The sequence below is a fragment of the Hipposideros armiger genome, unplaced genomic scaffold (genome assembly GCF_001890085.2).
Source record: "Hipposideros armiger isolate ML-2016 unplaced genomic scaffold, ASM189008v1 scaffold_52, whole genome shotgun sequence".
Lineage (NCBI taxonomy): Eukaryota > Metazoa > Chordata > Mammalia > Chiroptera > Hipposideridae > Hipposideros > Hipposideros armiger.
The window spans coordinates 742,945-758,709 of NW_017731402.1; the positions used below are offsets into that span (position 1 = coordinate 742,945).

Here is a 15,765-nt window from a genome sequence, read left to right on the forward strand (position 1 = left end):
TAAGTAAGCCCAGTTTAAAATACTCGAGTAAGTTCTGGTCATTCCAATCTGATCCTACTAATGACATCTGTGGTTAAATATTTCATACATATGCCCATTAACATCTTTAGATAGTGACAAAATATTTAATACTCATCCATCAAAGCTTCCAAGAATAATTTAATAATTATCCAAAAAAGTTATTTAAATAAAGCCTATATGGCTTTACGTTTATTTACTGAAGGGATAAAAGTGGTACATTTTGATAAATTCATTACCTTTGCATCTAGTTTGTGCTTTGTACTGTTATGTCCTGTTTCATCCTTAAACATTTGATTTCGGATCTTTTCCAGAGTAGTTCGAATCTAGAAGAAAAAAAAATATCTTATTTTTTCAAAGGCATTTAATGCCAAATACTTTTTTTCTCTACACCAGCAGCAGTGCACCTGACTTATCTAGAAAATAGTACATATAAACTGATCTCAGACTTAAACAATTACCATCAACCTAACTTGCATTTAGGCTAATATTGTTTAGATTGTAGAAAATGAGCATTTGGTCTTTCTAACTCTTTCTCAGTCAAACCTGAAATATAACATAAGTGGATATTATACTACAAAATAATTACTATTTAGTAATTAGTATCTAATTCTATTTAGTTCTATTTTTTCCATATAGTAATTTAGTACTAATTTACTACTTAGTAATTACTATAATACAATTACTGTTTAGTAATCACTACAAAATAATTACTATCTAGTAATTACTACAAAATAATTACTACCTAGTAATTACTAGAGAATAATTACTATTGAGTAATTACTATAGAATAATTACTAAGTGGAAATCATACAAATTTATACATGAAATATAAGTCCCATGCCTTTGTGACCTATGGAATTACAAGACACTCAGAGATGAACCAATAGATCTGATAGTTACAAACTACCCATGTCCAAATTTTTCCATCTGTTCTAAGATACAGTTCATAAGAATATATGTTTTGTCCACCATTATCATTGGATTTTCATAAGATTTCACATTTTTAATGAAGGAGCATGCTTACTCATAGTCATTGGCAATAGTGACCCCAAACTGTCAGAAGGAACACGCTGAGAGACAGACACTCAGCAGGAAATGTAAACATCTACTAGGCAACGCAGTACCAACACTCATGAAACAACTGAGAAACGATATAAAACAGTAGGAAGTGCAGTGGTGAATCGTGTGGGGCAAATTAAGTCCTGATAGGTGTGAACTCTCCTGGCCCATTCTTCAATTTTATTGCAAGGGTAGGAACAGGGGTTCATATCCTCAAGAGAAAGCGCTCAACATGTGTTTAAATGTCAGCTATCAAGATTATTCTTTGCCAAACAAGGTCTGTTCTTCCTCGCATGTTCTATGGAGGGAGAAACAAAGCCCACCAATCCATACTAGACTTTACTTTTAAAAAAATCATACTAGCATGATGCCTGGCCCCCACCTACCGTTCTCACATATTCGGTTTCTTCAATAATGTGAGCTGATGGGGACTCATACAAGGCAGAATTATCTTCTGTCTTACCCCTTGGGGGAACTTCTGTGGTCACTGTTATTGTTGTCATTGTGAACTCCGTCTTTAGGAAAACACAAATCCATTAGACAAAACCAACTTCTTTGATGATATGATTATAGGGTTTGTAAACTAAAAGAAGCTCTGTATTAGCACTGTAATCCAATACTGTACAGTAGAAAATATGATAAATGATTGACATCTGTACATATCCATAAATCCAGGAATTAATTGAATGTAAAAATGACACCAGCTAAAGCAATTATTGATGAGAAACTTAAAAATTATCTGAGAAGGAAATATGGAAAATTTTTCTTTTTATTCCACATTACCTTGGACCATAAAACCTCAAGAGTAGGGACCATGTCATCGTTACCTTTATATTCTATCACATTGTAAGTGCTTAGTAAATTTCTGTGGAACTAAAATAATTATAATAAAATCATCTATATATATGTATATCACTTACATACATATATATGTATGCATGTAGATCACTTTATAGTTAACACAGACCTTCAATATATTGCATTTTATTTAATTCTCAATAGCCTATAAAGACCGTTTACTAAAACTTACTTGTAATGGTAAAATGTTGGGGAAAGCCCAAATGCCTCCAAAAAGTGGACTGGTTGAATAAACCACCTACTGCTATGGACTCTTTTTTAGGATGTCTTGTTCAGTGAAAAAGCACAGTGCAGAAAAGGACACATGGTATCATAATTTCTATAAGGGGAGGGATGGGTGGAAGGGGACTTTCTGTAATTTATAGTTTTGACATTGAACAATGTAATTATTTCGCCTAATTATAAAATAAAACTAAGTTAAAATAAAAATAAATAAAATCCTCCAAAATAAGAAACAAATATCTGTCTATCAAGTTGGTAGCATATCCACATGAATTATTTGAAGTGACTTTAAAACACAGCAGGAACTATTTATCCCAGTGTGCTATGTCCTATGGACAAAAAGAAGAGCAAAACCATCTTAAACTACACTTACTAATAGTATTGTTAGTGGAAACATTTTGAAATTATTATATGCATGTTAACATGCATGTGTCTGCACTCACCCACATGAATGCATGAGAAAGCCAAGAAATCATTGTCTTAACATCATTAAGAAACAAGATTTTCAGCATAAGAGGAAAAAATACATAAATTAGAACTAAAAATGTTGCATAAAACCGTATAATCTGAACTAAAATTATGACGGTAAAATAATGATTTGTTTTCCTTTAAAATGTATATTTTAGATCTATCCACTGAAAAATAGCAATTAATACTCTTAGTGTCTGGACTGTGGTCTCAGTATGCCATTTTCTACTAAAAAGAAACCAGGGCTTCTTGAGTGATACAGGTCTGGGGCAGGAAATGTATAAGGCAAGCCTGAGATATCTTATCAGATCAGAAAGCAAGAAAGTAATTCAAATACTACTTGAATAAGACACAAAAACCAACCTGAAGAGGAATAACTGTAAGGGGTTGAAACATATCAAAATTTATAATGACAGGAGAAAAAACACCCCGCCCCCCCACCACCAATCCTCATGGTCCAACTCCATGGAGACAGGCCACCATTATACTAAATATTAGTCCAAAAAAAGGGTGATGGGGACACCAACAGGCATTTATCTTGCCTTTCCTGTAAGAACTGTATTTCATGGAGACCAAATAGCTGATGAGGGAATTTTTTCAAAAGAATTCTTGCTAATAAACCTAAAGGGATTGACAGAATTAGAAAACCTACATTTCAAACCCCTTATAAAATAATGGCTCTAAGCAACAGTTTATCAATCGGTGCTAAAACATTAGGTGAGAGGTTAATGAAGTATGCATTAACCTGAAGGACCCTACTAATAGTTCTTAACACAAGTTAAAAAGAGACAACCAGATATTTTGTCCTCTAGATGTGGTACAGTCACAAGTAGAAAGCATCACCTATGAAGTATGATTTATTTTTTAAAGTAGGCTTGAATCTAATCAAGCCTCTATATCTAACAGCAGTAAATATCTGAAAAAGAGGATAATGTTTAATGACTCTCCAAAGGTGAAGGTTGCAATCAGCCAAATCCAGATTATGTGAAATTTTATGGGACAAATAACCAGTTCCTTCCACAAATTAATAATATAAAGAAAGATAGGGAGAAGAGAAGAAAAATTGCCATAAATTAAGAGTCTTAAGTGACACATGACTTAATGCAATATATGAATCTTCTTTAGCTCCTGATGCAAATAAACCAGGTATATAAAGACATTTTTGAGACAACTGGAGAAATTTTAACACTGTCTGGGTTGAGCAGATGAGGTAAAAGAATAACTGTAATTTTGCTAGGTATGATAAACGAAATCATGCCATTCTTTAAATAAAGACCTTATCTGTTAGTCATACATACTGAACTATTTGCAGGTGAAATAATATTGCGTTTGGAATTGCTTTGAAATACTCTAATAAAGAGGGACAGTTGGGTGAGGTAAAGATGAAAGACGCTTGGGTAAAATTCAGGGAATTGTTAAAACTGGGCAAGGGCACATGGGGTTCATTATACTTCTCTCCTTATTTTGTTTCTGTGTGAAATTTCCATAATAAACAGTAAAGGTCTAAAAATAAATAAATAAAACAAAAAGCTTTATGAGGGAGAATTATTAATCTAATTTTACTGATAAGGAAGTGAGGGCTCTCATAGGTGGTGTTTACTTACCCAAGATCACAGTAAAATTAACAGAGCTGAGTCTGAAACCTGTGTCATTTGGACACCAAGGGTGTTTCCATCACATTAAGGCTGGCTTCACTAGTGAGAAGAAAACAACAGAAATATTTAAAACTTTGCAATGACCCATGTTGTTAAAACACACAAAGAATTTTTCATATTTACTGGCATCGCTTTAAAACTAGATAGCTTCTGGGGATAACTCACTCAGAGTTTTGCATTTATCCTTTAATCTTCGATGAAATTGACAGAGCATGCCAAGAACTTTCCATTTTATTATAAATCCTCTTAGACAGCCACTATGGCTTCTATTTGTTTCGGCTGAAGTTGATTTGGCAGCCGCAACTCTGCAAGTCTGTTTCTGCAGAATATGAGCGAGGGGAAGGACTTACATCACTGGGGTCCTGTGAAGTCTCTTCCGGATTACGTTCTTGATCTAAGCAACATTTAAATGCTCTAAGTTCAACAAACACCCCTAGAGACAATCAGCAATGTGTTTGGAAACCAGAGGGGGAGGTCAGATTAGAGTGGTGGTCAGCAAACCACGGCCCAGGAGCGCCAGCTGGCTTCCTGTCTGTTTGGACAGCCTATGATTTAAGAAGAATGGTTCTTCACATTCTTTTTAGCTGTTCAAAAAAAAAAAAAAATCAAAAGAATAACATTTCGTGACACCCCAAAATTCCATGAAGTTTAAGTTTAATGTCCGTAAATGAAGTTTTACTCTAACCATGGCCATTCCCTTACTTAGTGTCTATGCTGCTTTGGCATTACAACAGCAGCATTGAGTAGCTGTGACAAAGAAAACAGGTGGCAAGTAATGTCTAAAATATTTACTATCTAGTCCCTTCCAGAAAAAGTTTGCTCTCCTGGGTTAGGGTGTGACAGGGGGTTGGAGCAAAACCAGTGGGAACGCAGAGGCAAGCAAGAACTCAAGTTGGTCTGAGTTGTGTTTTGTTCTCCAGGTCAGTCTCCCTCAAACTATGGTCCCAACTGATTAATTTGCCTTCTTTTTCTTTTTAATATGCTATACACTGTGTACATTAACAAGCGATCAGAGGCATCTCATCATAGGAAGTAATCACTCTTGAGAATGGGTCCCACTGCATTCTCACAGTCTCACAATTTGAAAATCTCATTGGACCTCATGTTGTATATCTGAGAATATGTTCTCTTACGTTTCTTCCATTCTTAATATCCTGAAATGCTGCTCCTTAATCACTGCTATTTCTCAAAACAGCCTACCTCCTCCCTTCGGTGGTAAGGCCATCTTAAACGAGTTCCATAAAATCTTAGCCTCAACTTACGTATCTGTAAAATAGGGGTGGTGACACCTAAGAGTTAAAAATGAGGGTTTTATTTTATTTATTTTTTTTATTTTTATCCCTGGTGGCAAAAGGCACTCAGTGGACAGTAACTGTGAATATTGTTGCTGTTATTATTTTATATCATTATTAACCACAGCAGATAAGCAGCCCATAACGGAGTTGACGCCTATCTGCTTGTAAAGTATATTCATATGAAATCAAATTCCATTTCTCTCCTTGGTTCAGAAAACCTTTACAACCACAGTCCTTGATTTGTATAAAGAAACCAGCCTAAGGGGAACTTAAGCTCGCGATATCCAAATCGCCATATGGCATTACTATCCTGGGGAAAATCCATTTTAGCATTTTATTTCTGCCAGAAGTAGATTAGGCAGATAATATTTTCAAAATAAAACACAATCAGTTAATTAAAGTGAGAAAAGAATTATATTTGTTTTATACTAGAATAGATTGAAGACAGCTTACAAGTGGCATCACTCCAAGAGGTGTTATTTCCTAGATCCGGGCTTTTCAAACAGGACTCCTAGGGGAACAGGAGGTGCTGGGCAGAGACGGCTTCACCATCTCAGCTTGAACCAAAGCAGCTCTGTTTTGTTCAGTCACACTGAATTTTTTCATGAGACGGATGGAGAAGAAAGAATAGTCTACAAATCAAAGGTTTGGAGCTGGACAACCTAGATTCATGGCCTGACTCTGCCACTCAGTAGCTATGAGACCTTGGGCAAGTTCCTTAACCTCTCTGTGCCTCAGTTCCCTTATCATGAAAATTCAGCTATTAATATAAATTATTAATTATTAATAAAATAAATAATAAACCACATGGAATTGTGAGTTAACATCTCTCAACCACTTATAACAGTGCCTCGCACATAATAAATGATTTGTACATGCTTGTCAATGAGTAAATAAAATATGAAGCCATTCTCCACAATTACTGTTGACAAGCTGTCTGAGTGGTAGAGATGAACCAGGTAATATTTTACACAGTCTGCAGATTGATCTGGGCTATAAAAGGAAATCTGCTTTGGGGGATTTTAAGACTAGCAAATCCATGGTATGGGTTCTTTCTTGAGAATGCATCAATAGTTCATCAACGTGCCCAAATGATTATGCTAACACATAAGGAACAGTTTACAATTTGCAAAGCAATTCTTACACATTACTGTGAATTGTGATAACCAATACATCACTGGGCACCCAGGATAATGTAACTAAACCTACTTCTCTGTTTAATGACAGAAGAATGGCTGAACCATTATACAATAAACACGTATAAGGCACTGTTATAGGTTTGTCCCCTCTCCCATTCAGATGTTGAAGTCCTAACCCCTGGTAGCTCAGAATGTGACCTTGTTTGGAAATAGGGTCACTACAGATTAGTTAAAATGAGGCCATACCTCAGTAGGGTAGACCCAAATTCCATACGACTGGTGTCTTTATATAAAGGGGAAATTTGCCGCTCCATAGTCTTCTGGTAAATTCCTTTACTACTTCAGTTAGCCAGAGTTAATTACTCTGGTTTGCAACTAAGAGCTCTCATTGGTTTGGGCACGGTTTCTGAGTTATCAGTTTCTCAGTTTTGAGCTAACACCATTGCATATTGTTTCATCCTTCTTGTTCACTATTATATGGAGCTTAAATAGTAGAAACTGAAAAAGTCAGTCACGATAAAAGTGCTACAAGTAGGTTATGTGATGGGGGAAAAAGCTAACTTATCTCCAAACCCTTGAAGAGACTGACCGTCTCCTGAATCTTAAAGAGCACACCTGTTCTACATTACACAGCACAATGGTGACATCCAGTGTCGGCCGGCTAAATCTCAGGTGACTTTGCAGTGTACCTGCAAGGGATGCACAGTATCACCAAAAGACATGCATGGTAACCCTCAACAAACATAATAATAACACCGTTTTCATGTAACGATCTAAGATTTTTTTAAGTTGAATTAATTGCATTCATTTGTAAATGCTACTCATTTGTATAACACCCATATATTTATATCACAGCCAGGGCTTTAGAAAGCTCTAAGATAGAACATAAAAGCAATTTAGTTTTTGGGGAAAAAAAGGATTAAAATACACATTTGTACGAACACAATATACAAATATAGGCTGATGACAAAACACTTTGTCATTAACCAAAAAGTCATTTCCATATATTTTCAAAATTAACCATTATAACACACTGTGCTTAGTTATTATTTATATATCTATAATCTATATCTATAATTTACATCTATCTACATATATGTATATCTATATAGTGCCTATCTATATATAACGCAACCAAATCGCAGACAAGTGATAAGTTTTTCAGGGTCACAAATTGACCTCATCACCTGAACTCAGATTGATTGACTTCAAATCCAGGTGTTTTTGTCATAAAATAATTTATTTTCATACACAGTTCATCGGCATAATTTGAAACTTTGGAAAAGCAGCAGGTTTCACTCAGTGCCCAGTACAGCAACTAAATTGCAAAGGGTGCAAATCGCATGCCCCCTTTCCATTTGGGGAGAGTGGGAAGGAGGGCACAGGATCTGTTCCATGCCCTCACATGCAGGCTGGGATATGCTGCCTCTAAAACCCTCACAAACACCCGGAGGCATCGGTGTTCTTGTTCCCACTTTACAGATGAGGAAATGAGGCTCAACACAATTAAGCAAAGACAGCGAGTACAATGAAGTTAAAGATGGGGGTGGATCCCAACCCATGAGCCTGCGGCTATTTCCAACTTAACCACTGTGCTTCCTGCGGAATTCTGAATGGGTTTCTAAGTGTAGTTTCCTGGGCATCAGCTAGTTTAGTAATCAGGGTTTTCCAAAGTAAGTCAGTAACAGTCAAATGGTTTACTGCTGTGTGTGAGCTGCCAGGTGTGTCCTTCAGAAGCCTGAGAGGATAGTGTTGTCTGAATAAGTTTATTCCAGGAACAGAAGGCAGTATGGCTTCATGGCTTAAAAACGGGGGCTTCATACTAGGTTGGTGCTGTCTGCAAGACTGTTCCCCTTCCCACTAGCTGGGTGGCCTTGGGAAAATTTGTAACCCACTAGGCTTCAGCTTCCTCAACTGAAAAATTCAGATGACAATATTAACTTCCTCACAGAGTTACATGGGGATTAAAAGTGCTCAATGAAGTATCTGACCCATAATACACATCCAAAGCATATTAAATACTTATATGTGGACATTTGCTTATAAGACATCATTTGAAAGTGTCCATGAGAAGCTCAGCTGTCCTCTCTCTACTATTCTTATCCCACCCCACCCAGCAGTCAATTATCCCTTCTGCTTTGACCTCAAGCAACTCAACTTGTCAGTGAAGACATATATCTCGATCATTTGTTGTTGCCTGAAGCCGATTTCTATTAACATGCCCCCCCACCCCCCACCCCCGCATTTAGCCTCTTTTCCCATTAGTTAAGAGAGAAAAGCCCCGGTATGACCAGAGGCTGCAATCTCTCTGAGGGAGTGCCCTGGTATGACCTGAGGCCCATAAGGCTCCCTCTGGGGAGTGTCTCAAGGTGCGACTGGGACCTGTTGGAATGCTAAACAGTTAATCTCCTCTGGGAGGACACAGTAACCAGGTGTCCTGGGGCTATGCGGTGGATATGTGAAGGCATAGCATTTGCTGGAACATAATGGGATATGTTAAAGGAAAAAGGCTTTGAGGCTTGGACCTCATACGGATGCTAATTTGATTGACAGCAGTTTTACTTCTTTGAAAATTCTCAATTAAAAGCCATGCTCTGACCCGATTTGGGGCTCAGTTTCTCTCTGACTGAGTCCCTTGGTCTCGCTCTTAAACTTTACTTTTGTCTCTATTTCTTTATTCAATCTGCGCCGCCCCTCAAGAGAAACCCGTTTGCCCTTGCCACGCTGGACGTGACAATTTGTAATATTTATAAGAAAAGTGACCTTTTGGAAAATTTCTTTTGTGGCTTTATGAAATATTTTAAGAATAAAAGACTCAGGCATTTGCAAAATAGCTATAGCTTCCTGAACTCATCCTGAGATATTTTAGCTTCAACATAATTTACTTCATTTTAAAAATTATCCAGCGGTGGAGGGGGACAGACAATGCCAAGGATGGGTGAGGATGTGAACCAGCTGGAACTCCTGCCTTTTGCTGTTGGAAATACAAAATGTGCCACCATGTTGGAAAATACTTGGGCAGCTTCCTGTAAAGTTAAGTGCAAGCTATACAACTCAGCAATCCCACTCCTAGGTATTTACCCAAGTGAAATGAAAGTTCATGTTCCATAAAACACGAATGTTTATGATTGCCGAACACTGGAAAAAATTCAAATATTCATCAACAGGTAAATTCTACTCATCAATACAAAAGAATGAGCTACTGATACACACAACAATGTGGATGAATCTCAAATGCATTATGCTGACTGAAATAGCCAAATCCAAAAGGCTACCTGTTCTATAGTACCATTTATATGACATTCTAGAAAATTCAAAGCTATAGCGGCAGAAAACAGATCAGTGGTTACCTGGGGACTAGGAGTGGGAGACGGGCAAACTACAAAGGAGACACAGGGGACGTTTTTTGGTGAGGAGTGATGTATCTTGATGGTGATGGTGGTTCTATGACAGTAACCATTTTTCAAAACTTATAGAACTCTACATGAAAAAAAAAGGTGAATTTATATACTGTTATTTTAAAAATGATAATCCAACAGTCCCCTAGAAAAAGCAAAGTACAATTGAGATTTCAAAATCCAAGGACCTTCACTGACTTTATCAGAGCTAACTGGAAGTCACGATTAGCTGGACTTTTCTCCATTCAAATCACTGACCCCTCCCCACCTCAAAAGTGTAAATGGCAAAAAAGTAGCAATGAAATCAGGATTGTTAAAAAGGAGATAACTGGCCTACTTACTGAAAGGTAGGTAGAACTGTTGCTGCTACAAGAATAGTTAATGAAGCCTGACATTCAATATGGTGACAGAAACAAGGGAATATCTTAAACATCTTAAGAAAGTTAATTATACTTATTATGTACTAAGGTGGAACAGTAGGAGGGCATATACTATAAGAAGTATATAAGAATATTTGCAACAACAAAATTTAAATCTAAAACGTGAACCTAGAACTCCTTATCTTTCTACCCATTCCTCTTAATCGTTTTCCAGATGCATAACTGTTTTTATCCTTCACAGTTGCTCATTTGCCTGTAGACTGTCTGATCAGTGGCTACAAAGTCTATTTAATAGGGTGGCTGCCGACTTCTCCCACCCTGCCATGCCAGGAAGATGTCAAACCAATGTGAGGGCAGCATCCTACCAAAATCTGGGAGATAATAGCAAGATACAAGAGTGAGGAACAGCATCGGGTTCTGGGTGAAACCAAGTTCCTTATACCACATCATGTCAACATGAATGATGAGTGTGTGAGCTCATCAAAATCATAAGAAGATGCTTACAGCTCAGCGCTGATGGACCCTTCTTTCTGGAGGGCATGTCCAATCTGATTTCAAAGTGCATGAAAGTGAGGATGAAGCTGGATTCCTGTAATTGGTATATGACTCTTAGGAGACATTTGGAATGAAATTGTCAGCATGACTAGAGAAACACATCTGTGCTAGAAAATTGTAAAGCCTTACCAAGTTAAAAAAAAAAAAAGACATTACCAACAGAGATTTGATCAGTTCATCTGAATACAGATATCATGAAAACAGTAACGTATCCACCTAGGGGTTTTTGCAAGTTGTTTTGATATTGTAAGCAGAAAAACGGACCTCCAAAGGGGCACAGTTGGCTTTGGAAACTATATCATTTAACTTAGTCTCTCTTGTTTTCAAAATTCAGAACTTTAAAGATAAAATTCTTTGTATTCTCTGTTGTCAATAAACTGAGACCTTCAAGGTATGTGAATGCTCTCTTTTCCCCAAAAGGAACTTGCAATTTCAGCAGTAACTTACAGGCACTCAGAGACACACTGTCTTCTCATTAACTTCACAGAATCTACCTATATTTAAGGGAGGGCTTCTACTCCACTGAAGAAGTCTTCCTAAGGGGATCTTTAAAAGTAAGTTGGTTGTCCTAAAAATTCAGTTATCATATAGTAGTTGGCACAAAGCTGGGTGAATGGGGGTATATAAGAAAACAGCTCTGACTGAATTGCTGTTCAAGGCTCCTGATTGCTAAGAGAGGTATAGCCAAAATCAGCGCTTTTGCAGTGTTAGAACGTTCGTATTTGCTTTGTTCTCCAGATTACACACAGAAAAACAGTACCGCTTCACAGGAACCTCAATAATTTAGGATTTTGGTCAAGCTCCAAATAAAGCCCCAGAGAAAGACGGAGTGGCATTTCTTCCATTTTGGATTTTCTCTGATCTAAGAGAAAATGCCTAATTTTGTAAATACAGAAACAATCATATCAGTTTCATTCTTTAGCACAGTCATAGAAACTACAGAATAATAAAAGCACATAAATCCAGACACATCCTCTTCTAGGTTTTGGCTAAAGGCTACAGGTGATTCATGCTTTATGTTAAGTGTACCACTAAAATTACGTTATTAAGGAACACTTGTGTTTTTAGTACTTCCATTATCACTGTTAGGTCAAACAATCATTCAAAATTCCCCCACTGTAAATGCATGTCATCTGCAAAAAAAAAAAAAAAAATGTAGCAAAGGAGACGTATGCTCTTTCCAAACATTAATGTCAAGAATTAAACACCTTCCAAGTCCAACCTAGAATACTAAATGACTGATGGTTCTTTTTATCTGCACAGAACTGAGGGTTCTTTTTATCTTTTTATTTCTATTTACAATATTCATGGGAGTATCACGGAAAGATCACAGCTATGTCATATTCCATAAACATCATTAATCCATACCAGGAATATATTTTTCATAAATATACATACCAGGTTGGCTTCTATCAGTTATTTTCAACTTATGCTATACGGAAGCTAGACCAATGTATCTGTCTTACCACTTAAATGTAATTGCAGAAATGGCCACCAACTGGTGAACAAAAATGTGTTAGAGTCATACAGTGGAATGAATATTCATTAGTTAGCAATAAAAAAGAAACCAACTACTGACACATGCTACAACCTGAGTGAACCTCAAAACCATTATGTTAGGTTAAAGAAGCCGGATGCTAAAGGCCATATATTATATGATTCCATTTATATGAAATGTCCAGAAAAGTCTAATCTAAAGAGAGAAAGATTAGTGGGTGCCTGGGGCTGGGAGTGAGAATAGCAAGTGACTGCAAACTGGCACACGGGATCTTTTTGAGATCATGGAAATGTTCTAAAATTGGATCGTGGTGATTGGATTTTACAACCCTATAAACTTCCTAAAAATTATTGAATTGTATGCTTGAATGTATTTTATGGTATGTAGATTATACCTCTAATAAAGCTGTTTTAAAGAACAGCAAAAAAAAAAAAAGAAAGAAAGAAAGGAAGGAAGGAAGGAAGAAAGAAAGAAAAGTAGGAATGCTTTGACTAAAGTCTCTTTTCCTCTGGGGTAAAATCTAATTGCAGTCATATTTTTCCAATTTACAAGAAAAAACAATTTGATAGAATTTCCTTGATTTGAAGTTTTTCACTCATTTCCCCCTAAATTACTGGCATCCATTACAACAACTTTAGTTTTTATTTAATCTGCCTCAAAGTGATATTTAGTCATTTTAAGTTTAATATCTCAATATTTCATAATATCACATTGTGGGCCAGTGACACAGATTTGCGTCTATATATTTAAATGCCGTCCTCAATGTCATATGAAACCCTAAATACATGATTCCTGAGTTCGTCCCCAACTATGAAAAAAAGAAATCCACTGACCCGAATAACATGTAAGTTGCTTTACAGTTTTTAGATTTGACTACTTAAATCAGTGTAAGAGAGTATATGATTTGAAGAATAATCTAGTTTCAGTCACTGTCAAACTGATGGATGATCACTGATGGGGTTCCTTAATCTATGGTCTCCTGTGTCCTGGAAGTTTCCAATGTTGTATAAATTCCATGAGGATGGGACTGTGTCTTATTTACACAGCTCTAGATCCCCCTGTGTCTCCAACACAGAACATAGTGTCCTGTACATTAGGAGCTCAAAAAATATTGGTTCAATGAATGTATCAATTGGCCCAAAATCCAGATGCACCAAATGTTTCCTAAAACTCAATGGAAACACATACATGCTTTTGTTTTCCGAACATATGAAGGTTTCATGCTTAATAAAATGCAAACTGACTTAAATGTGTTATTACATTGATAGTAACATTTTGCCATCATAAAGTTTTTTCAGTAAATAAATGGCCATATAATTTTGATATAAATATCTCAGTTCAAAAGATTTGAGACAAACTAATTTTCACAGATTTTAAAATTGCCTCCAAAATCTTCAATTCTTTCCCTTTTCAGTCCTTATCCCAAGCAAATAAATATACACCTCATTTTCCAGTTTTGGGCAAATATAGCTTATATTTTTCATCTTTGGCCAGAATTTGGATTACAAATCACGCCCATTTATTATTTCAATCAACAAACTAACAAATAACATGCCTGTAATAATTCACGAAATCATAAAGGTGAATAATGCAACTTAAAAAGTGTCTGTATTTCAAAAGCCTCTTTTTAGTTAGCCCAGGTTTAAGTTATTTAGCAAATCACAAAACTTCTTAAGAAGTTTGCCTGGGTCACAGGAAGTGGGAACTGTTTTCATTCTGTCTATAAATTGAGGAGCCACTTCTAGAGCATTCCCCGTCTTAAGCACAAATTCTTCTGTTCTGTGTCAGGGACCTTCACTCTCTGTGTGTCGGGGGAGGTGGACAGTCTAGCGACAGGAAACAACAGCACCAATTGTGTCAGCCAGGGTACTTGAGATGCCAGCTCAGCTCAAATTTCTGAAAAGCCAGACTTCCGCAGAACTGAATATTTAATGGCATTAGGTAAAATAAAAAAGACAGATTATGTTTTCCCTGTTGCAAATGCAGAATACAGTAATTTCCTTTTGTATTTCCACACATCATCTAGTCTATAGATGCCAAGAAAGTATTGTGTCATACTTTCAAACAACTATATCAAACAACTATAGTGTAGTGGTGAAGAGACACAACTTCAGTTATGTTGGGAGCTAATTGCTTCTCCCGACCCCTATATTCTCTTTCTCTACACTTTTTTTTTCCTTCTGAAAAAGGCTGAAAATCACAGCCATATCATCATCCAGTCTAAAATCTCCCCTTGCACTGTGCTGTCCTGTCCTTTCAGTAAGCTGACACTGCCCCTTTGCACAACCGTCTAGGGCTCTGGAATTTCCAGCCCTGACATCCCCCGACAGCAGAAAGCTGTCAGCCTATGTCAGTTCTCCTTCCGCTACACCTGCAGTTCCAGAAGCCAGCACGAATGAATGAAGGGCAAGACAACCACCTTCATTCATTTGTTCTTTTGTGCTCTGAAACATTACGGGGACCTGTGACCTTTCAAAGCCACGACGCGGGGGTTCACAGATGACAGCAAGTTTTCTGAAGGGCTTTCTCCACCGCTTCGGAATTTAGCAAGCAGAAATCGCAGGGTCCCCGGCAAAGGGACTGCATACCAGCAACCTAAATAACCAGCTGTGCGTGGGGCTAAGGAGGGGTGATCCTTTCTCAGGGAAAGGCAACGCATTCTCTTCCTAGGGGAGCAGAACCTTCTCGCCCAGGGAATCCGAGCACAGAAGAGAGCTTTACCAGGAGGAATGCTCTCCGGACCTGTTGACAGGGAAATGCTCCTGGTGTAACGATCTGTGCTGGAGGAACCCACTCCAACGGCACCTAAACACCCACTCACCGGGGTGGGGGGGTTACCTGGCGCCCACCGCAGGGGCCGCAGATCTCCAGGGATCACCTACCCAGACTGAGGGCGATCAGCGCGCGCGGGGTCCCGGCTCAGCTCCTTCCCTGCGCTTTCCAGCCTCTGGCCTGGACCGGCTGCGCCGGACCAATGGTGGTTCCGCCGCCGGAGGACTGGGCTCCGCCTTGCAGGGCGCGCCCGGGGCAGAGTCCGGCGCCGGGGTGGCTCCGGGGAGGAGCTTGGGCTCTTGCTGCGCCCGGACGCACACGCCCTGCTCCACACACCCCGGGGTGCACTGCCTGCACCGTGAAAACACAAGTTCCGAACACTGCACCCCTCAGTAGGAATATGGGGGATAGCTGCTGCTGCTTTTTAAAGAAGGTTCTGTTTGCA

General features: G+C 38.0%; 1 protein-coding gene across 6 annotated transcripts in view; it reads right to left on the reverse strand.

Annotated features, from left to right (window-relative positions):
• Positions 1-15,558, reverse strand: part of CCDC68 (coiled-coil domain containing 68) — a 51,744-nt gene extending 36,186 nt beyond the window's left edge. The window contains exons 1-6 of one of the 6 annotated variants that reach the window (XM_019640600.1): positions 15,431-15,558; positions 7,333-7,406; positions 6,032-6,170; positions 4,233-4,322; positions 1,467-1,595; positions 258-344 (exon numbers count right to left, since the gene is read on the reverse strand). In XM_019640600.1, coding sequence (XP_019496145.1) covers positions 258-344; positions 1,467-1,583 — 204 coding nt within the window. In that variant the 5' untranslated portion in view covers positions 1,584-1,595; positions 4,233-4,322; positions 6,032-6,170; positions 7,333-7,406; positions 15,431-15,558. Of the gene's footprint in view, positions 1-257; positions 345-1,466; positions 1,596-4,232; positions 4,323-6,031; positions 6,171-7,332; positions 7,407-10,067; positions 10,198-15,386 lie in introns of all 6 variants that reach the window. The other 5 variants (XM_019640599.1, XM_019640598.1, XM_019640601.1 and 2 more) reach the window with 5 other exon arrangements.
• Positions 15,559-15,765: the final 207 nt, after the last annotated feature.